This window comes from Heloderma suspectum, chromosome 10, assembly GCF_057233095.1.
Source record: "Heloderma suspectum isolate Gila_16-S chromosome 10, 16-S_ref, whole genome shotgun sequence".
Lineage (NCBI taxonomy): Eukaryota > Metazoa > Chordata > Lepidosauria > Squamata > Helodermatidae > Heloderma > Heloderma suspectum.
The window spans coordinates 41,167,042-41,190,771 of NC_139467.1; the positions used below are offsets into that span (position 1 = coordinate 41,167,042).

At 48.9% G+C, this 23,730-nt stretch overlaps 1 protein-coding gene across 1 annotated transcript in view; it reads left to right on the forward strand.

The window, feature by feature from the left end:
* KCNQ4 (potassium voltage-gated channel subfamily Q member 4) overlaps positions 1-23,730 on the forward strand; it is a 125,071-nt gene that overhangs the window by 90,375 nt on the left and 10,966 nt on the right. Inside the window, exons 7-10 of the mRNA XM_084816035.1 lie at positions 877-972; positions 5,391-5,479; positions 9,912-10,067; positions 22,732-22,949. Of these exons, the coding sequence (XP_084672161.1) occupies positions 877-972; positions 5,391-5,479; positions 9,912-10,067; positions 22,732-22,949 (559 nt within the window). The remainder of the gene's footprint in view (positions 1-876; positions 973-5,390; positions 5,480-9,911; positions 10,068-22,731; positions 22,950-23,730) is intronic.

The window sequence follows — 23,730 nt, forward strand, 5'->3', positions numbered from 1 at the left end:
TGTGAGCTGGTTTTCCTGGTTTGCACCCCTTTACTCTCGCCCCAGTCGACTGAAAGGAGCAGCAGTACCCATTCGCTTGTATGGGCTGGCAAAAGAGTGTGTCATCAGGAAAATCTCTGTGAGAGTGGGGTGCTGTTCCTCCCCAGATAGCTCAAAGATCTGGGTGCCATTGACTCCCCACGCCCCACCATCTGCCTGTTTTCCTGGTCAACAACCCTTTTCCCTTTGCTTCATTCAGTTGTATGGAGCAGGGAAAGAGGGGAATCGGCATCCTTCCATTGCTCCCTCCCTCCCTATGTCACCTAGAGAAAGATGCTGGCATGGGGTGGGGAGGGGGCACAAAGTAATGTTGCCCAGGGCAGCAAAATAACTGAGGCTGGGGCGGTTGTTAAAGCTAGGGAAACGGCAGCCATCGTGTAGCGGGGAGGCTCTGGCTGAGCTGGTGGATTTCTTGGGGTGCTTGCAGACGAAGCCCTGATGTTGCAATCGCCCTGCCTCCAGCATGGAATTTGACAGGGGTCTGGCTGCCATTGCCTTCCGGTTGTAACCCTCTCATGTTTCCCCACCTTTTCCCCCGTCTTTTTTTTTCTTATCACAAAAAAATCTGCAAAGGAAGGAAATACGGACTGGCTGCACGGTGCCTTTGGGCTGGTAGCACTAGGGGCCCCCTCCACCCGGAAGCGCTCTTAGTTCCAGGAGAAGCTGGGGCAATTGAGAATAGTGCTGCCCCGGTCAGGCCCAGATTTCTGGGGCTGGTGAAAGCGCTCTTCCGAGCGAAAGCTTGGACCGTGGTGCTTCCCTTGGGCTAGGGTTAAGCCCTGCCCTCCATGTCCTGCCGTCACTGAGACTTTGGGTCCATTTTGCCTTTCCATACAGGGGATCCTGGGTTCGGGTTTTGCTCTCAAAGTCCAAGAGCAGCATCGGCAGAAACACTTTGAGAAGAGACGGACACCAGCGGCCAACTTGATCCAGGTGGGTGAAGGGGGGGGGGGGGTTGTCAAGAAGCCCTAGACCGGGGCTATGGGAGGGCCATGATCCTGGGATTTCCTCCATTTTGAAGCAAATTCCATGCCCTTGTGGTTGTGAAGGTCAGCTTGAGAGAACCCCTGCCGGAATCTTCGAAGTCCGCAGTTGGGGAGGTGCCCTGCATAGCTCCACCCCATGACAAAGAAGATGAGACTATGTTATGCAAAATAAGATAACGCACATTTATGTAGGTTGCCATGTGATGTGGGAGGGAGCGTGATTATGCCTGCCTGCCTACCTGCCTGTATTTATTTATTAGATTTGTGTACCACCCAACTGACAAATGCCCTTGGGGTGGTTTACAGTCATAAAACCAAACAAGAACAACAAAATAACACAATAAAATACAGTATGAAACATTAGAAACATTTAAAAATATTAAAAACATCAAGAAGCCAGGTGTAAAATGAATAGTCAAGCAAGGTATTAAAGATTAAATGCCTGGTTAAAGAGGAAGGCCTTAACCTGGCATCTAAATGTGTAGAGTGAAGGTGCCAGGCGATGTCCCTGGGAAGGGCATTCCACAGATGGGGGCCGCCACAGAGAAGGCTGTTTTGCGAGTAGCCGCCATAACACCAAGATGGGTTGTGACACCCAGAGAGAAGCCTCCGAAGACGACCTTGGTGACAAGGCAGGGAAATACAGGAGGAGGCACTCCACCTGCTTTTCCTGTACAAGGCCCCAAGTTCAGTTCCTCAGGGGGAATGCTCCATCGCTCCCAGCAAAGCATTTTCCATAAGGCCCCAGATTCAGTCTGCAGCATCTCCAGATAAGAAGTATCCCAGTTTTCCCCAAGATCCTTAGCCCAGTATTGGCTCAGTTGGAGCAGACACAGGAAAGCAGGAAGCTGCCTTGCACCATTTGCCCGCTTAGCCCCACATGGTCTAATCTAGTGGACAGGAACTCTCCAAGGTCTTTCCCAGCCCCCCCCCCCCCCGATCCTTTTAACTGGAGATGTGTAGTACTGAACCAGGGAACGTCCGCATGCGAGGCATGAGCTCTGCCAGTGAGCTGTGGTCTTCCTCCCCTCCTCCCCAAGCAGGCAATGGCAGACAGGCACAGTGATGTGATCACGGCTGAAACCCATGAGCTAGCAGTTTGCTTGTTACTTTTAGAGGGCCTATCTAAAACACACACAGGCATCCTTGTCCTGTTCATGGCCTCCTTTTCAGCCCCCGTGTCCCTCCCCCAACCACACGTACAATTCCAGTTCACCTTTTCTTGCTGTGCCTCCATCAGCCTTGCCTTTTGTAATACTGAGCCCGCTGTCCAGGCAAATTCTGGCATATCAGCCTCGTGTCTAGATGGCTTCTCTACTATTGTAGTCAGAAAGGTGCAGCTTCCAACCTCATTATCTCTCTGGTTCAGAGGGCTCCTGCAACAAAAGGGACCCCTCCGTCCCCCCCCCATGATCTCCTTCTGGCAGCTTGCCTGCCACCCCACTGCAGAACGCAGCTCCCAAATTGTCTTTCATCTCCTTGGCTGAAAGGCCAATGGGGAACAGCTGGAAATGGATGGTAGGCGAGACAAAGGGGGGACACATCCTCTTGTTTTGGCACACAAAGCAATCTCACAGACACAGCGTTGCCCCCGGCTCCCAAGCAAGGTTCCTCTGTCTTCCACATCTGATAATGCTGGCCAATTCAGAAGGCCCTGCTTCCCGGAGCAGGTGAAAGGTGGGGATATATGCCTGTCTGCCTTCTTTCTCCCCAATAATTAATTCTCTGTGGAGTCTCTTTTTTCCCTTCCCCTCCCTATAACCCAGAATGTATTTGGGAGAAACTGCACAAAATGTTGAGTCGCTGCGATCTGAGAACTCCTGGGAAAGGAACATAGGCCAAAATAATCACAATGATGATGATAACATAATAATAACATAATAAATAATACAGTTATCATCATCACCTGATAGCCCAAGGGGGCTCCAGACCCCAGGCTTAATCTCTGTCCCCTCCCCAACAAATGGCCTCTATGATTTTGGACTGAGCACATGTGGCTTTACATTGCTTGTTTTCCCTGAGAGGCATCATGTGAAAAGGATCAGTACCAGAATGTGCGATGAGACCAAGGGCGACTGTGTCGGACTCTGACGTCCAAAATAAAGCCGATGCAGAAGAATGCGATGATGGCACAAGGAGATGAAACTTCCTGGGCCAAACGGAAGGGCTTGCTGGGCTCCAGTTTCTCCACTTTGAACTGGTGGAGACACAGCTCTGCAAACTATGGTGTGCAGTTTGGAAGCCAAGTGTGTGTGCATGTACGCCCACCACCACTCTCTAGAGCAATTTCCCACTCCCCTTCCACTCCCCATCATTAAATTGTACAGATGGCCAACCATGGTTAACCTTCTTAAGATTCCATCTTAATCATGGCTTGAAAACCCACTTCAAAATGTGACTACAATCTTGGTTTGGCTATGGGACCATTCTTGCCGTGGATGCATGTGTTAAGGAAGCCATGGTTCATTTCCAGGAAAGATGGGGCCAAATTGCAAAATGTGGAGGAAGAGGGAATGGGGCCTTTATCCTGACTGGCAAATGTGGTTACACCTGCCCTGGATCTACATGGCAAAACGGCAGCACATTTTGTCCCCCCTCCCCGCCATTCAGATGAAGAAATTGTATGGGTAAAATCCAACACAAGCCCTACATAAAGTAGACCCATTGAAATGAATAGGACTTAAGTTAGTCATGACTAACTTAAGTCTCATTCAGTTCAATGGGTCTAAGTAGGACTTTTGTTGGATTTTACCCTATATGATTCCTTCGCTGTGAATTCAGCATCTACAACTTGTGCAGTAACCACGTTAAAATGGCTGGAACGTAAGAACAGCCGTGCTAGATTACAGCAAACGTTCCCTTAGTCCCAGAAAATGTTTTTTCTCACAGCAGCTACCCAAGCAACATTTGGGGAATTGCATGATCATGTGCTCTTCTATAAAACGAGGAAGAAGAAAAAGCAACCGCAGCAGCTCCCTGCTGACAGAAAACTAGCATACTGGGGAGAAACATTTGACTTCTTCCTGCTAATTTTTTTTTAATGCAGGGAATTTTTCTCATGGGGAAGCATTGGACTATGCATGTGTTTCCCTGCAATTGCAATTTGAGGCAGTGAGGGGCAAACTTTTCTTGAATTCTTGAGAACGTAAGAGCCCTGCTGGATCAGACCAAGGGGACTTCTAACCCAGCATGCTGTTTCCAAGCAGTGGCAGGATTCCTCCAGGACGCATCTTCTTTCTTTTTTCAAGCTTCCTAGAAAATGCTCAGAAGACCCTTGAGAGCTCAAAATGGATGAGGTGTGCACACACCCACACATGTCACCACTGCTTTGGCACCCTGCTAGGTTACCTTCAGGACAAGATCAACTCGGGGAGTGCATCCAGTGGAGGCTGGTGGCTCCGATTTCAGTGGGGCTTTAAATCCATTCTGGGTTTCAGTCAGAACCAGCAGAACGCTAAAAGAGCTATCCAAGCTGCTGAAGCCTGTCCCCAAAATAGGTTCAGCACCTTGGATAGCGCCCCTAGAGTTCTGGCTCGTTCTGACTGAAACCCAGAATGGATTCACAGCCCCACTGAAATCAGAGCCACCAGCCTCCATTGAGTCCATCCCTGTTGATTCTCTTGCACCTCTCCATGGTTTTCAGCACCACAAGCCTTCTGGATCATCCCTCCCGGTTGGGGCTAAGGAGTATTGTGGGGCCAGACCTACCTGGGTGCTAGGTTCCAGAAAGTGGTGCTGGGAGATTGCTGTTCTACCCTACGGCCATTGGTTTGTGGTGGGGATGTTTTAAACTGCAGCGTGCTTGCTGTGTTGTGGTCTTAGGCTGCCTTTAATCTTGTGCTCAAATATCATGATATCCTTGTAAGCTGCCTTGTATACTGCGGGAGGGGGGGTTAAAAGGTGAAATCTAAACTGGGGGTGTGGGACCTCTTTTGGTCCAAGGGCCAAATTCGGTATTCTAGAAGCTCGCGGAGGTTGCATTCCAGGGGTGAGCAGGGCCGAAGCAAAAGCGTTTGGGGCCAAAGGCAAAAAGGGGGAGGGACTTTTTTTTTTTTAAATCCAGCATATTTTTTCTTCAAGCTTTTCCTGCCAGTAACTAAGCCTTAGGAGAGGCATGCCAACTTTTTAGGACGGGGGAGAAACTCTGCCAAAGCTGGAAACCACCACACGGTCGGCTGTCGGGGAGAAGGGATGGGGCCAAGGGGTCTTCTCGGGAACCTCAGAGGGCTGCAGCTGGCCCTCATGCCTGTGGTTCAGCACCCCTAATCTAAATGGATAATAATGAAGAAATTGCTCATCGGGGGGAAAATACTCAAAGCATCTCTTTCTCTCCTCCCACCCCCCTCCCGGCCCGGATCGGTACAGGCTGCATGGCGCCTCTACTCAACGGATGTCAGCCGGGCCTACCTGACTGCCACCTGGTGCTATTATGACAGCATCCTCCCGTCGTTTAGGTATGTGTGAAGTTACATGGGGGAGGGACCCTGTGAGTTGGCGGTGGCCCCTTGGAATTCACAACTCCCCGCAGGCAAGGAGGGGGAGAGAACCAGTTGGTGGGGCTTATTTATTAATTGTGATAAAGTTCTTGGTGGTTGGTTTGACTGGACGTACTTCAGAGGCTCCCTCTGCCTTTATGTCACTTGCCGCTGTTTTTGTGTGTATGCTTTTTCACGAGGAGGGGCGAATCAGTTCCCCAGAGAACAGGATGAAGAAATTAATAGGAACTGTGGGGTGCATCTCGGACCATTGCCCTGTGTTATTCTCTCCATGTTCGGCAGCAGATACTCAATAGCTGCTATTTAATCAATTGCAAGCAGGGGAATTCACTGGTTAACTCAAGGTGAGGTGATGTCAGTGGAGACTGGTGGCTCCGATGTCAGTGGGGTGATGGATCTGCTCCAGGTTTCACTGAGAACTCCAAAGGAGCTATCCAGGATGCTTCACTCCTTTAGATAGCTCCTTTAGAGTTTTGACTGGTTGTGACTGAAACCCGGAGCGGATTCGCTGCCCCACTGACATCAGAGCCACCAGCCCCCACTGGCACACGTGGCAAATGAATTTGGGGGACGTGTCACCACACAGCCATAATTTGCTGCTGCTGTTTGCTGGCTGCTCCTTCATGTGCATGTGCTAGTGAAATGCCTGTCATTATGTTGGGGATGTGGAAGAGCATAGAGGGCCTGTATATTGCAGGATTTTTAGCCGAAGGGGCAGAGCCTCTGTCTGAATTCCCTCCCCCAATCATTGACACCCCCCCAAATGCATCCCCCCTTTTTTCCTCCACAGAAGTAAATGTCAGGTATTCACATGCATAGGAGGGGATAGTCGAGGGGGGCGCTTGGGGACAAGGTAGTGATGTTGGTGGTCCAACAGAGTCAAGGGTTTGCATCTGCCACCATTCAGGCGAGGCGGATGCGTGTCTCTGGGGGCGGCCATTTCCTCTGGGCCCATCGAGGGGTGGAGCAGAACGGTCTGCTGGGTTTTGTGCGTGTGCAGATTCCACACCCTCATCACAATGCCTCATGATTCCATCCATGTCTGCCATAACATGAGGCCTTCCCTCCCCACTATCAGTACTGGAACTGCAGAGGCTCGAAGGCCTGTGTAGTTGGTGGGAGCTGCAATGGAGACTGCCTGACCCTTTTCACGCCGCTATGTGCCACGGCGGCGATCAACCACACGGGGCTGGTCAGTCAGGTCTCTCCGTCTAGTTCCACTTCGACAGTCTCTTTCCAAGGTTGCAAGCAGAGATTTAGAACAGCCCTGGGGATGTATGTATTTTATGTATTTCCCAGCATTTATGCTCCACCTTTCTAACAATTAATAGCTGAAGTGGCTTACAGTCATTCTAAACAAAAACAACAATTTCACAAAAATATCAGTAATGCCAAAGGACATTCTTCAAAAAGAACCAAAAAGGCAGCAGCAGCACAAGACAATCTTAAGGATAAAGCCCCGCAACAGCGTGCTGAAGCAAAACAGTCTCTGCTCCCCTTCTGGCCTCTCTTGAGAGGTTGTTCCAGATCTTCTGTGCCAGAGCAGAAAAGGCCCCGTCTTCAGTACAATACTTCTGACGGGGGATCCTGGCCTAGTCGGTCAGAAGAAGGATAATGCCATCAGGCAGAAGGAAGCTGGGACTGAGCCTAGGAGCTTCTTCCTGTAAAGTCTGTGCTTTCCACACTAGGCTGTCTCTCCCCCCCCCCCAATATGGCTCTACTCTTTCCCTGCCCCCAGAATAATTTCACACAGGCAGCAAAACCAGGAGGTTGACGTCCCTCTAGCTGAGCCCCCATACAAGCTGGTAGGCTTCGTTGGGCTCAGAGAGTCACATCGTGCGCAGCCCTGATGTGGGTAAATGTAGTCCATTGTCCCTGGGCTTCATTATAGAAAGGGATGAGAACATTTGCCGTAGTTTAATTATGATGGAGACAGACGAAAGCTCTCCACCCTGCAAAAGTGCTGAAGGTGGCTTGGAAGAGGAATTTCTGCTTGGGATGCATGCGCCATTCACCCCACTTTTGTCTCTGTTCAAATACATTTGATGGTTTTTGGTATTGTGTCAAACAATCTGCCAGGCCTAGGAACGTCAGAAGCTGCCTTCTACCACGTCAAACCATCGATCCGTCTTGGTATTGTCTGCTCTGACTAGCGGCAGCAATCCAGGATTTTGAGTAGGGATCCTTCCCAGGTCTACCTGGAGATGCCGGAGTCATCTCCAGGTAGACCACACAAGTGTGTCTGTACATGCCTCTCTCAAGCCCCTTCCATTTTCTGAAAAACACTTGCCTGTCTCCAGCCCATAAAGACCAGTTAACTCCCACTGCTGTTCCAGTGTGAGCTTTCTCTTGAGAGGAAATTCAAAATAAGTTGCTCTGAGGTGCACCCTTTTGCTTGCCTGCCTGGTGTTGGGGAGAATAAAGGCTTCTTCTGTGGTCCTTGAAACTTGATCAAGTTTCAGAGTCAACAGAGGCAATTGTTCTTCCACTGGGAGCCCTGCACTAAGTTTCAGAGTCAACGCAGGCAGTTGATCTTCTCCCAGCCTTTAGAGCTTACGAAAGACCCGGGCATCATTTTGAGTTACATGTTGGTGACCTTTAGCAAGGTTTTAAAAAGAAAACACTTATTTTTCCCAAATGCCTATGCCTTGGGGGCCTTTGATATGAGTATAACATTAAGGCAATTGGGTGGCTGCCTTGTTAAGCTTTTTGAATTGCAGATGTGCCAAACAAATTATCAAAGGGGACCTTAAAACCATCCTGGAAGGCCACCATTTGTCCCTCCTGGAAGGACATCATTTCTATACCCTCAGACGGGGGAAGCATGATGCAATCTGACCCCCATTTTTCGTGTGGCCCCTTACAATTTTTCAGGAAGGGTGCTGACTTGAATCTGCGTGTTTTCATACCTTTTGGGGTGGGGGTGGGGATTTGCTTCTGTCTGTGCTGGCCTGGGTTTGTTTTCTTGCAGTGACAGCTTGCGAGGGCCAAAAGATGTGAGAAAACGGCACAAGACAGACCTTTTTACCAGCCCGTAATGTCTAGTGAAAGATCTCTCTGCACAGTATCCTGGCTTGGAAACAGTTCTGATGGATTTGCACAGATGAGAGAGGTGGCAACACGAACTCTCTGTCGACACTGATGCCCAGGGAACATGGCTCGCTTGGGTGATCTTATGCTAGTCCAGTCTAGGAAATGCAGAAACTGGATTAGGCTGGACTAGTACCCAAAATCGTGATGATGAAAGATCACATATTGTTTGCCTGTTTTGAGGGGCTGGGGGAGGAAAGGGCAGTGGTGATGCTGAGGGGTTCATAATGTGTTTTCACAGTCCCGGACAATAGTAGAGTTGTAAGCAGTTAGATTCGTTGCCACTGAAAAGTTTCGGATTGAAGGCTCCATTGAGGTGAATGACTGCCCAGTAGTTTCAAGTTGTGCACAGGTCAGGATTGTGTCACATCTGGGTTAAAGCAACAAAGGTTCACCACTGCAAGGGCTGGACTTGTCATCCAGAAGTTGGAAGTAGGGTTGTCCAAATCTGTCAGCTTCGCTTTTTCCTGCATTTGAATTTTTAAATCTCGAGTTCTTTCTCTCCCAAATATGAAAAACTTTGTGAATCTTGGGAAATCCCGAACAAAAACAACATTCTCACCCATCGGACACCTGCCAAATTCAACAGCTACTGCCATTCCCAGCATGGAGAGGACCACATTGTGCCTGCCTGCCATGTAGCTGTTACAGATGAGGAGCCTGCCAGAAAAAAGAGGTGGCCATTCAGCACCAGCATGGTCGAACACAGGGACTTTGAAGAGCAAAGAACTCAAAGCCCTGGGCCAGGATGGACGAATCTGCTAGTTCTGGTTTCTCCCACATCCAGTTTTTTTTTTTTAAGTCTTAGTTTCTTTGTCCCAAATATGGAGAACTTTGTGCATTTTGGTAAATTCTTATGAATACCAAATTGAAACTGAATTCTCACCTATCCATAGTTGGAACGCCATGCCTTTCCCAACCTGGCGCCCTCTGGATCTGTTGACTACAAGTCCCATCACCCACAGCCACCATGGCCAATGGGCATGCTGGCTGGGGTGATGGGAGTTGTAGTCCAACAGATCCAGAGGGCATCAGGTTGGGGAATGCTGCTGTAACTCAACATCCTTTGGCCACAATTCTTCAAACGACATTGGCCAGTTCATGTCCCTGGAGAGACCGATGCAGAGAACTAAAGAATTGTGGGATGCCTATTTTTTTCTGTTTTCGTTCTTCCTTTTTAATTCCCCTTCCATTTTTGCATGCTAGATTGATATTTCCTCTTTTTGTTTGGTTGTTCCTCCCTCCCCCCCCATTTGAAAGCTTTTAATTTCTCCATGTTTTTATTTGAACCCACCCCTAGAGAACTGGTCCTTATGTTTGACCACTTGCACCGAGCTCGCAACGGAGGGCTTAGGAACTCTGAGGTGAGGAAATTCCCCGACGGAGCTCCGCCGCCGTATCACTCCTTCACCTCGGGCCTGAAAACCATCAGTCCTCCGTTTTGCTCAGGGGAAAGGTAGGGTTGAAGCCACCTCCTCACAAGTCTTTGTGCCCCTGGTGTGTCCTCTCACCTGCTCTCTCCCTCTCTCCGGTGTGTTGGCTCTGTGTCTTTCTTGTGCTGCTGCACCCTTCTGGTTTTATTTTCTTTTGTACATGCGCTATAAGTTGAGTTGGTTTCCCTTTGATCTGTTCTTGGCCCTTTAAGGGAATCATGCACAGAGAAGCATAGCTCTCTGTCTCCCTCTTCTGGTTGGAGTCCACCGCTACACCTTGTCTAATGCAAGCGATCATCGTAATGGGTGCGTTTTCAATGGAGAGTTTCAATCAATACGGTCACAGTCCTGCCCTGTCAGTATGGCTTGTGCAACTTCTTCACTAACAGCAGAATCAGGTTTTCTAGCACAGGTTCTGGTGCCCTCTTCCGATTCCCGAGAACCAAAGTGTGGAGGGCAGGTTTCTTGACGGTGAGAGGGTCTGTGTTGCTGGGTCTGTGTAGTTTCCCCCATCAAGTCTCCTTTGCAGTCTCTGCCTCATTTCATCATCTCTTCTCTCTCTCCTGTTCTTTGCCTCCCTTGACTCCTCCTCCTTTCTCCACCTTCCCATCACTTCACCATTCCTTACTCATTCCCGGAAGCTGGAAAGAAGAAGAAGCTCCGCCCCACAAGTGTTTACGCCTAAGGTAACCTTCCCCTTAAAGCTGCGGTGTCTGTGTTTATTCTCCCTCAAAAGAGGGAGACCGCAGGATGGTAGGTTTTCCTCCAGAGGTACTGTGATCTGTAACCACTGCTGGGGGAAAGGTGTTCAAAGCCAGACTAACCTGGTGTGTGCACGCGCGCATACATGCTTATGCATGCAAAGGGGGAGAGAGCATCAGCAAAGGAAACAGTGCAGTCACTTGCTGTTATCCACTAAAGCAGGCTTCCCCATCCTGGTGGCTTCCAGATGTTTTGGACTACAGCTGCTGCCATCCTTGACCATTGGCCATGCTGGCTGGGGCTAATGGGGGTTGTTGTCCTAAACATTTGGAGGCCACCTGGCTGGAGAAAGCTGCTGTAAAGGATCAGTGTTAGAAATGCAGTCCAATTCCATTTGGAGGGTATGTTGCTTGAGGTTGAACTTTTGGGGGGTAAAATTTCCAGCTAACACGTTGGCCTTCAGCTGGTAGGTTGGGATGGAACTCATCAGTGTGACACTTCTCAGTCCAAGACCGACAGCACTACCACATTTTTCTGGTCTAGATTTTTTTTTCAAGAAGAGAAAGAAAATTAAAAGAGAGGGAAAATGGGAGAGTAGGAGAAAAATGGAAGGGGAGGCAGGCATAATATATGGCAAACAAAATGAAGTGGATTCTACAAATGTACTTATGCAAAGAATTAAGACGCTCGGCCTTTTCCCCCCATTTGATATTTAAGATCTTTTATTGCACAATCTTTTAGTGCAAAAGAATATGTATCCACATCAGGTATCTGCTTAGCTGCGTCTTTTCCCCAGAAATCCCATGTTATTATCTGAATATTGGAGTAATGTGTTCGGCGCATCGTTTGCTGGTAGTTCAAGATGGAGGGGTCAAAAGTGGATGGTTCCTGGATCTCATCCAGGCCTTCCAAGGCATGGCATCTGCCAGTCCCAGAAACGTAAGAGCAAAGTGAAGAAACGAAATGGATTTGATATCAGGCCATTGTAGGGGAGGGGCTGTAGGGTTCACCCCTCAAAAATGGGCTTCCAGCACCAATAGTTGTTGATCAGGTGGTAATGTTTTGGCATGGTTGCATCCTTGCTCACTGGCTGTTCCAGTGCCAAAACAAATGTGTGGCATAATCGCATTTGGTAGGACATAGAGATGTACCCCTTGATTAGCCTAGGAATATTTCTGTGCAGTTGAGTCTCCTTCTAAAGTTTCCATGTGCAATTTGCCAGAGGGAGAGAGGGGAACAAAGAGAAAGTATGTGTATTGCATTCCATCAGAATGTCCTGTACAAAACCTGTTTTCTACTGTACCTATTTCCATCTCTGAAATGCACTCATCATGAAGCAAAAGTTCATCGCCTAGGTATTTGATAACGAATAAATTGCCCCATGTCAGTTCATGCGAATTAGGACTCAAGAATAGGATTAGAGCTGATTTGGTTGCTTGCACAGTGAGCCATCGGGCAATTTGTCCTGCAGGTGGTGCTGTCCACACATATGTACATTACCGCCAGCAGCCTCAGCACGGCTTTCCTCCACCTCGATCATCCTTCTGACTTCTTTTTCCCCATGTGCCCCTTCACTAACCTTTTTCCCCTTCTTTTTTTTCCTCCTTCTTCTCTTTCCCTTTGTGTTTTTGTTTTTCTTTTCTTCCCGTCTCTTTAGCCAGATCTTTAGTAGTAAAAGGAATTTCTTTCGGATTCACACCGGCTGGAAACAGAGGTACCGAGGCTTTGGAACTGCTACCCAGGAGATGTTTTGGGGTTGAATCGGTTTTTAATTCTAGTTGCATTGTGATCCTATTTCCCCCTTTAAAAAAAAGTGGGGGAGGGCATGCTGCACCAAGAAGCGATAGAAACGTGCATGGGGGGGGGGGTTCATCGGTATCTCGCTATGAAGCCCTTCCTTGATGGGAGTTATGTTTGCTCTCCTGTCACCAGATGGTACATCTCCAGTGCAGCTTTAGAGGGAGAGTTAGTAAATGCATTTGGCTGACAGTATGGCCCTACGGCAACCATAGACAAGGAAAGATGTGCCATGCACTTTCCCCCCAAACTTATTTGCATTCTTCCCTTCTAAATTTCCTCTAGTCGCTTTCTACATCCCCAGCCTAGCACCAACCACCTGTTCCACATAGAATTGACATTTGACCAGGCAGAAGAGAAATGGTTGGTTGATTAAAATTTGTGAAGAATTTGTTTTTTAATATGAATTTGTCAGGACAGTGACATATAGAGCAGAGAGAATCACCCGTGTTTCCAAAGCAACCAACTTGGAGAGGACTCCAGAGTAGTACTCCCAAGTTCCCTGAGTCTTGAGGGAGGAGCCTCAGAGGTCAGGGGGTGGAGTCTGCTAGATCAGGGTGGAGTCTAATCTATGAGGGTGGAGCCAATAGCAAAACCTCTCCACCAGCTAAGCTCAAAGTAGGCAGTTGTCTTACTTCTGGCCTGTCTTCCTGATATTTTACTCCTTCCTTGGAGGTCCTGAAGACAAGACCAAAACCCCAAAACCAACTCAAACCCTGAGGCCCAGCAAGCCTACGCCAGAGTCCAGTTTCACAGTGCCAGAAATCATGGAGCCCCCCTCCTGCCCACAGTAAATGCATTGGGCTCCTTGGCAGACTTGACTTCCAGGCACCTGTGAGCTGTGCTACTGTGACGACTGGCTGCGTGCTTATTTCCGCCCCTTGAACACTAGAGTATTCCTTTGCAGTTTGGAGATGCCTGCAGTTCCTGCATGTGACCCGCTGAAGGAGCTGGTCCATGTAGCTTAATGGGACATGAGAGGGGCAGGGCAGGGGGTGCCTGTTCTAAAATGAGGGTGTGGCATGACCGTGATTCCAACGGGGCTGAAAAGCAGGGCGTCCTCACTCTTGCCATTGCTATCAGAGGACCCCACAAAGCAATACAAAGGCACCCTGCAGGGGGCTTCTCACCTTCTCATCAGTGCCGGTACTACTGTTGGGCAGAGTGAAGCAAACGCCTTAGGCCACCGATGTTTGGGGGCAGCAGTAGCAGCCCGCCCAGGAATTCCTCCTGAGCTCTCCGGCCTTTCCCTGCTCCTGGAGTACAGAGCTGTGTGTGTACCGCACAGCCTGTCCTGCACCCCCTGAACTAGCCTGCTGCCCTCCGCTGAGGTGGAGGATCCTGCCTGTCCCCTTGCCAGTGTTGAAGCAAGTCTCAGCTACGACTCTAGTCAGCTTCTGTATGTGGAATGGAGAGGGACACCAGGCAACAAGACATCTTGGGCCAGCCCTGCTTCTTAGAGATGTAGTGATGGCCGCCAACTTGGCTGGTTTTAAAAGGGGATTGGGCTAATTCATGGAGGAGAAGGCTGTCAATGGCTGCTCATCATGATGGCTGTATGCTGCTTCCAGTTTTGCAGGTAGTGTGCCTAAAACCCAGTTAGTTACTGGGGAGCTCAAGTAGATGGTGCTATTGCACTCAGGTCCTGCTTCCAGGCCTCACATAGGCATCTGTTTGACCACTCTGTGAACAGAATGCTGGACTAGTGAAGCCTTTAGTCTGATCCAGCACAGCTCTTCTCATGTTCTTAAGATAGACTGCTCCTTACGTCACTGCTCGTGTTACAGTGGGGCTGTACGGAGCCCTGCTGCCCCTTCTCTTTCGCAATGGCCCACTGTTAGAAGGCGACAGGGAGCATGATTTGATTAAAATTTGGGTTATTCAGTGGTAGTGAGGCTCGAAGGCTTCACTGAAGGCCCTCCTGCCTTTTCCCTCTCTGATATGAGCAGTCACTTACAGAAGAGCCAAAGAGTAGGGAATATTTGGCCATCTTTGACTGCTGCCAGCCAGTAAGGAGTCAAGAAGGGGGCTGCTACTGTCTCGTGAGAGGACAATGGCTCTGCCGCCCAGGACAGAGAATCTCTCCAAAGCACAGAGGAGGAGATGGCTCAGCTTCTAGGGCCTTCCCCTAACTTGGTGCCCTCCAGATGTGGTTGGGCTACAACTCCCACAATCCTCAGCCAGCTTGACCAGTGGCCATGCTGGCTGAGGATTATGGGACTTGTAGTCCAACCACATCTGGAAGGCGCCAAGTTAGAAGAAGGATGTACTAGGGAAGGGCGCAGTGGGGAGGAAGGGTTTGCAAGATTCCCTGACACACACACACCCCAGAACTTCATCCAGCAGCTTGATTCTGGATCTTCTTCCTGCCTGGAGCTTTAGCCTGCCAGATGTCCTCCTTCCCCGCCCCACCTCAACGCACACAGCCCACACAGTGAGTTTTTGAAAACTGAGGGCTTAAAGACAAAAAAAAGTTGTGCTTCTGAAGAGACTGAGGGCACGATCCACCAGGAAGCCCCTGTCCCCAACCTGTGCCAGCCCCATTAAAACAGACGGGGGCACAGCAGCTCTTGGACTTTAGGCCCTTCAGTACTGTAACTCCCGCTCGGAAAAAAAATCTCATTCTGGATCTAAGCTGCTTTGGATGTCTATTTTTTGTTTTCTCTGAGCTTCCCCACCCCCGATTTTAAAAGAAACCCAAAAAATGAAACGGAGCATGAAATTTTGTCACATTCTACTTAAAACAACTCTTGCAAAGCTGTGCTGGAGATCTACCTGCCTGCAGGTGCTTTGACTACAAGCTGGTTCTGGAATAACTCTTAGGGCCAGTGGTAACTTTGCAGATACTCCCTCCAATCTGGGTGAAGTGTTTCCATTAGCGGGTGCGTGCATTCCAGTCTGAGCTCGTGCCCACATCTGTGTCTGCAGAATAGCACAGTGTGGCTGGGGTCTCTCGAGGGCCTCCGTCGCCCAGTGCGACCCCACGCACGTTAGACATCCAAAGACTTTCTCACAAGGGTGATTTCATGCCCCTGGTTTCTCTAGGGCTGCATGCTTGGAGTTGAACCCTGGCGATTTGGCGTGGGTGGGCGCTCGGCCAAACCAGCTTTCAGCTGAGGAAAGAACTTGGGCTTGTCAAATACGTCACACACGGGCTGGCCCTGAAGTTATTCTTGTCGTCTTGAGTTGAGTTGCATGGGGGAAGAGCAGATGAGCAGGGGTGGTCATGGAGGTTGAAAACTGCCCCATTGGTACAGCCCAAGAAGCACGAGGACAGATCGTTCCCCGCCCCCTCGACCCTGGCATAAGGCTGTGCTTTCCAAAATGGTGTGCTGAGGACCCCTGGGATGGCTTGGACATCCTGGCTGAGAAGATCACTCACAGCTTGACCACACTACCTATCCTCCTCTGTAATGTGCAGCTGCAGGGGGGACATTGGGTGGTGCTCTAAGATGCCATCTTGGTTTTTGCAGGGCAGCAGCAGAACCTAGTAAGCCTGTGCTCAGCACTGCAAGAACGGAAGGTGCGCTCTAGTAAGATCTGCAACGCACGAAGGCCGGAGTGGGCAACGTGGCTCTCCAGATGTTGGGCTGCAGCTTCCATCGCCCCCCAACCTTGGCTGTTCTACAGTGATAGTCCAGCAACAGCTGGAGGGCCACAGGTTGTCCACCCATGCATGAGACCGTCTTTCCCAAGTTGGTGCCCTGTAGGTGTGTTGAACTACAGCTCTCAGCAACCCCCAACCAGCCATGCTGGTTGGGGGTTGCTGGGAGTTGTAGTTCAACACACCTAGAAGGCACCAGCTTGTGGAAAGCTAGGTTCTGCTGAAATGCAAATAAATGTGGAAAGGGTTTTCTCAAATTAGAGTCTGGCCTAAAGCATTGGTGGAAGACGCGATCCAGAGCAGATACAAAACCTTCGCCCCTTTTTCAGAGCTTGCTGGTGCTGTTGATCCCTCCTTCACAGCTTCCGCCATTCTCTGCAGCCAACTTGCTCACACAGCCAAGGCAGTGGGGTAAGCCAAAAAACCGCACGCCTCAATTGGGGCTTCTGCCCTCTCCCAAAGTTCTGAAATGTCCCTTTGGCATTGTGAAAGTTGCCACAGCTGGTGCTCTGCGGTCTCTTGGCTTTGCGTGTTGCGTTGCTCACACAGGTAGATGCATCTGGTGAGTGGAAAAAATGGTCTGAGGGCCTTCCAAGCAACTGTCGGACTGATCTGACGTCAGCTGTACTACAACTGCTCCTTTACCCTTTTTTAAATTAAGCTTAATACAAAAGGGGGGAAATCGTGTTTTTTTCCACTCGGGGGCTCACTTTCCCCATTTGAAAATCTTAGGGTAACCTTTGATTGAAAGTTACATTGGTGCAAATCTGGAGTGCATTGACAGAAACAGTCAAACGGCGCTGCTCATCATGTTTATAGAGAAGGTGTCAGGGGTGGAATTGGCAACCCCCGGATCTGCCCTTCCTGAAGTCCGATTCACACATTCAGTTGTTAGCATGACGTCCACGTGAAAATGCAGTGCACGCACGCAGCTCAATTTGCAGGAAAGCGACTTGTGTCTCCTTTCTTAGCCAACCGTGTGGTGCAGGTTAGTAGCGCTCCCGCTCCCGGGTGTGGCGAGTCAAGCGGGCGCAGCCTCTTTGCGTTTGCATTGTCAGCAGGCCTGGATTTCTGGCACAGAGGTTTTACCTGGCTTTCCTCCCTACCTGTCCCAGATTCTGGAATCTGTTCAGCCCTGTTCAGGCATTCTGAACTTGAATAGGGCAAACGTGTGAGGAGGAGTGCTCCAGCCTGCCCCTCCCTCCTCATGTTTGTCACCCTCAACATGTGGAGGGTGACTATCTGAAGGGGGGGGGCTCCTAGAATTGTGGAGGCTCTCCATGTGAGCTGGAATGCTGAGAGAAGAAGCTCTCCTTTTCACATAGTCACCCTCCATGAGTTGAGGGCACCAGATGCAGTGAGGGAGAGGGGTGGAGATGGAGCACTCCCTCTATTCACCCATTTGCCCTATTCAGGTTCAGAATGCCTGCATAGATTCCAGAATCTGGGACAGGTAGGGAAGAAAGCTGGGTAAAACATCCTTCCCTATTCAGGTTCAGAGCACATGAATAGGGCTTTTTGGATTCCTGAAACTAGGAATATATTTACTGGAATGTGACAGATTTTCTGGGGCTGGAGGCTTTTCTAGAGGTCATAGTCTGCACATGCACAGAGGCCTCTAGCACCAGCATGGTGTGGTGGCACAATGTTGTTCATGGAGCAGCCTATCTCATGGAAATGAAAGCTTCCAGAACCACAGATTTTGGGGAGCCCTTGGGCTGATACACTGCATGGCCCCCTTTAGCCATGGAAAGTCCAACATTAGCCTCTGTTTATTGAGCTTCTGACAGGCATCTCCAGCTTATCTGTTGAATCTTTCTGTACTACTACTACTAGAATATTTTCTTTAATTTATTACTAATAAATATTTAAGGTTAACAATGTTTTGTTGTACAAAAGTTACAGAATGCCTACCAGAGAAGCTTACAATTGAGGTGTAGAAACATTATCTCCTTAAAAAAGAAAGAAAAGCTGATGTGACCTGGAAGCAAACTTTGTTCTGTTACACTCATGTGCAGATCTTATGCAAAATGGCTACTTTCAGGACATGGGTCTTCTGAGCAGACCAAGTGGTTCAATGTGTAGGCCTCAACCACCCCAGCTTGGCTTCCAAACATCTTAGAAAAGGATGCATGATTTGTTCTGGTTTACAGGTTAGGTTTTCCGGTTCTGGATAGGGATGTTGGAGAAATCCACAACGGAACCAAATGAGTTTGGATTTTGATGAATCCAACTGGCGTATTCCGCAGTGGACTGACTTTTCGATTGTTTTATTAAGTTCACCAATTGTGCACAAATTTCATTATCAGAAAATATGCAAAAAAATAAAAAGGCCAAAAAACTGCATTTCCCCATAGGCTAAAGTGTGAAAATGCACATTTGGGGGGATTTTGCACATTTTCGCAAGTGCTCATTGGTGCAAATTCGGGAACTAAAAAAAAAAATCCAATTCCCATCGATGGGTGGACTGCAAAACGAAAGATGCCTGACAGTCCTCGAAACAGAACAGATTTTATACGATCCCTACATCCCTAGTTCTGGATCACTCATGCAAGGGGTTCTCTCTGAGCTGCATCCTCATAACAATTCTGTGGGTTAGCAGGAGTGACGTCATGGAGACTCCTGTTTCTGGGCCTGGTTGTGCATGTTTCAAGGGCCCGTAATGCTTGCCTCAAATCTGGGGGGAGGTTGATAATCCAGAATTCTGTTCTGGCTAAGATCTTTTCTCTGAGGGGAAGAAGAATTCTCTTCCTCTTCTCATGCACCCAGTTGCCCACTGGTCCTTCAAACTTCCTTCCCGTCCACCCTGCTTTCCCTGTTGACGGTGATGTAGGAGGAAATAAGCACCAGCAGGTGGGAGAAAATAAGGGAGGGAAGTTCCCTTCCTCCCCTCATCCCTCTGCCCCCCGCATCTGGCATCCTGCCGTACAGAGCACCAGGCACAAGTAGCTCTTTGGAAACCTAGTTTTCGGAAGAGCTGTTGCCGTGTCATTTGCAGATGTTTGGGGAACAGCTAGGCCTGTTTCTGAGCCAGCCTGATTGCAGCCTCATGGAACGGGGGTGGGGTGGGGTGGGGGTCAACAAAGCACATCACTAGTCCATTGTTTTCAACTTGTCTTTAGAGGAACCTCGATGAGAAGATAACTGCGAAATTTGGCCACTTCCAGGACATTTTGTATGCAACATTCCATTGTCCCTTTCAATATATAGATCAGCCTTCCCCAACCTGGAACCCTTTAGTTGTGGTCTACTGCAGTCTCCATCTTGGCTGCAAATGATGGGAACTGTGTTGCAGTCCAACACATCTGGAGGGCATCAGCTTGGGGAAGGCGGATGTAGATAGGGGGGAGTGTTTGGGTGTCTTCTAGGGCACGTGCTTGACTGATGCTACGGTCTGAGCAGTACCCTTATCTGGCGCAAAGTGTGCCACCTTAGAACATTTCCCAGAATGAGGAAAGGCTTCCTTTAAGCTGGAAAGATTGACAACCACTGCAGCGGCCCTGCTTCTTGAGCTCATACAGTGCTTATTGCTAACCATAATTGCTTTTGTATCTGACCCTGGATCCAATACTCTACGCTACCGAATGGTGCCTTATCTGGAGAATGTAACGTGATTTAGTCTATGGAGTAACGAAACATCCCAGGCTGTGTGTGTGAGTGTGCAGATGCGCGCACGTATGTGCGTGTGTATACACGTGTGTGCGTGCACATACACACACATGCATACACACAGACATATATACGTGAACACACACAATTATTGTGGGGCTGCCTTTCCCCTCCTTCTGAGTAGAACTTGAACCCCCTCCCCATTCCAAGATTCCAAACCCAGCAGAATAAGCAATGTTAGTCCGTTTTGGATGGCTTGCATGAGGAGGCAAATCTCTTGACGTTGTCCAAGGCGTCCAATTTGTGGGGTTATTGAGCAGTATGTGATATTGCCGCTGCGCTTCCGCTCATTCTGTGGTGCCCATGGGATGAACTGCTCATGCAACAGGAAGTGAGCACTTCCTAAAGCAACCCCAGAAACAAGTGGAAATTCTTGTTTCTGGAAAGGGCCAGGCCTACTGAGCTCCCTTCTGTGAGCCCTGCGACCTGCCCTGTTCCAAAAAAGGGCATTTCTACTCCTTTCCGGTTGCGTCAGGAAATGCTTGCTTCCTGTTTCACTAGCAGTGGGCACTGCCCAAAATGTGTCATGGGACATTCTCCCTTGCACAGATGGCTTTGCTTGGGTTGGGGGCCATAGCTCCCAATCAGGGGAGATGTTCTTGGCTGTTCAGTCAGAACATCATCCAAGGTAAGGCTCTTATTTTAGCTAGTTGACAGCTACACACCCCAGATCTCCAGAGCATCCAAACATCTCCTTTGCAGGCATCCTTTGTCCAGCGGTGTCTTTCAATCTCTTTAACTGCAGGTTGTTTTAATGCTTCATGTTTTGTTTGTTTGCTTGTTTTCAGCCTTTACCGTAAGTACCTCAGTAATGCTCTGGACTGTGAGCAGAGTTTGTGGCATGTGTTGATTTCTTACCTTTATCTCTTTCCTCTTAAAACATAAATTTTATTCCTTGTGGTCAGGGCTGTACGTACTGCAAATGTATAATCAAAATTCCGCACTGAGGTAACCTATATTATGCGATAGGCTGGATTCTGCAACCTTTTGTACATCTTGCAAATTTGCATGAACTCTTGTTTTGCATAATTTATTCTGCTTCTGCTAATCAGAGGGAGAGCTGTTCAGGGTGCTGAAACCTGGCCACTGGAAATTTATTCAGAATTCACTACACACATTTTCAAATATATCCCACGTATATAAGTACTAGAAACTTTTTCTTCTTTTAAAAATAGATGAGGTTCTTAGGATGTTGAATTTTGAAGTCATTATAGCATTGTGTGTGTGTGTGTGTCTCCCATCGTGGAATTGCAGCCCACGTTCATCCCCGTGTCCTAGAGAGTCCTTGCCATACCTTCACATTAAGCACCAAGGGGATAATTGGCCCTTCCCCTTTTTTCCAGCTGACACTTCCCTGCACACCTAGGAAGTGGATTTAGCTTTGATACTAGGGGGACTCTCAAAATGGTTGTCTCCTTTTTTCTCAAGCATAGAGAATTTAGTATTTTCCTTGCAATATCACAAATAGCACAAACTAGCCATCTTTGTCGAACGGACGCAGTTAAAATCAAATGTTTTGGTTAAAAAGAAGAGACTGTAAACTTAAAAGCAACCATTACTTGCCAAAAAAAAGGTACAAAGGTTGCAGTACCTCAGTACAGAATTTTCTGTACACTGCTAAGGATCACGTTCTTATTTTGAATTAATTAACCCAGGCCTAAAATCCAGCAATCGGTGTTCATGTTTTGGGATCCCCTCTTTCCCACACAGGGCACATTCTAAAGTTCATTAAGGGGGCTTTGTTGACATATAACAAACATATTTTGAGCTGGTGTTGGTCTCTGCTGATAACTGACTTCTGGAATTTGGCTTCTCAGCAAAGAGAGCTTCGTGGGAATTGGGGTGGGGGGTGCTGAATTTGACTCAAGATGCTGAATTTGACATAGGCTTTATGTAAATTACATTTTGCCAGCCTACAGAGCCAGCAAGATTAGTGCCAGACGTGATGGGGGCAGATGTGTGTGTTCGTCAAGTGCCTCTTCCGTTGACATCTCAAGAAGGGAGGGGCAAGTGCTCTTTACACCAACAGGACTATCCCCGGTGAAGGGAACTGACTCCTACTTTCCCCCCACCCTGTACCTTGTTACCTCAAGACCTTTCCTCTGCAGTCTCATTCGCTAATGTTGCACACCCGTGATCTCTCCACAACTAGTTCAGCAGGGAGCCGGGTTTTATTTGCAGGGAGGTGGTTGCAGCAAGGTAGTGGTTGTATGGAGGATAACTCCGTTATATGAGCCTCCGGTTGCCTCCTGAAGTGGTACAGCCCAGGCACAACTGCTGAACTGGTACAGTCCAGATCAAGCCCTAGAGTCCTTGACAAGAGAGCTAGGCTGAATGTAACACGACAGCAATCCTTATTTCTGTAGACCAGAGATGGGAAAGGTGCGGCCTTCAAGATTTGGGTGGACTGCCACTCCCATCAGCCCTAGTACAGGCTGCTGGGAGTTGCAGGCGTCCAACATTGGGAGGGTCACGTGTTCCCCGCTCAGGCTGTAGACAGTGAAAATTAATTACTGCAGGTTAAGACCCTCTTGCACCTCAACTGAGAAAAGTTCCCTTTTTTCAAGTTGTGACTGCACGACCTTGGAAAACGTTGTGACTGTTTTATCTCACTGTGCTCAGTCCCAGGGTGTGTTTTGCGGGGTTTGGGACCAAGGTTTCCTCCCCAATTCAGACAGACATCTGGAGATGCTGTGAGATTCTGGGATGGTTGAGTCATTTCCAACCAGACACCCCCCCACCCCACCCCATTGGAAGAAGTAAACAAGTTCACTGGTGAACAGATTGCAAGGTGGCAAATTTCTCTCTGGCACCCCCTTCAGGTTGCTGCTTGCATAGCCCCCACCCACCCACCAGCCCAAGAGCTTCCCCCAGCTGCCTGCTAACGTCTCCCTCCTACCCTGAATCCTTTGCAGCAATAAAATGGGCATCAAGGACCGCATCCGCCTGAACAATTCCCAGAGGCAGGGCAGCCGGGGGAAGCAGCACCTGGTCCCGCCCCTCCGCCGCTCTCCCAGTACCGAGAACGTCAACGAGGCCACCAGCCCCACCAAGGTGCAGAAGAGCTGGAGCTTCAATGACAGGACAAGGTTCCGGGCCTCATTGAGGCTGAAGCCCCGGACACCCGTGGAGGGTAAGTCTCAGAAGCCACCAAGGGTTGGGGTTGAGAATTGGGGGGGGGGGTGTTTAAGAGAAAGAGAGAGAAAGGCTGGGGGAAAGTTTCTCATTTTGATCCTCCCCACACATCATGGAGAATCATGGTGTGGGAAAGGAGGTTTATTTATCTATTATTGGTACAAGTAGGCATACAAAGCTAAAAATACCTTTAATTTTATTGGATGTATATCCCTCTTTTCTACATCGTCATTATCCCCCGTTTTATATGTGTGAAATGTACTCTAATTTTTTTAATGTTTAAATGAGAAAAGACAAACAGCAGCTGCAATATTTGGCTGCAGTAGCTTTGTTCTGATGAACCCCTCCTTCAGTCCCCCCACCACCTCCAACATAGGTCACTCCAGTGGAGGCTGGTGGCTCTGATGTCTGTGGGGTGGTGAATGCGCTCCAGGTTTCAGTCAGAACTGCTCTGCACCTTGGATCGCTCCTTCAGAGTTCTGGCTGGTTCTGACTGAAACCTGCATTCACCACCCCATGGACATTGGAGTCACCAGCCTTCACTGGGTCACCCCACACCCAGTATGCCGTGAGAAGGCAAATGGGCAGCTTGCCACATCGCCTGCAGGAGAGAGAACTCTGAATGGCTCGAGCGAGTGAGCCAAGCCACATGTTACTGGAAAAGGCAAAAGACAAAAATCCCAAACTCCCGGAGCCATTGATCAATCTGACGCTGGTGGGGAAATTCTTGTTATGATTCTTGGAGACAGGGTATGAAGAAGCAAACTCCATCCCCTCCA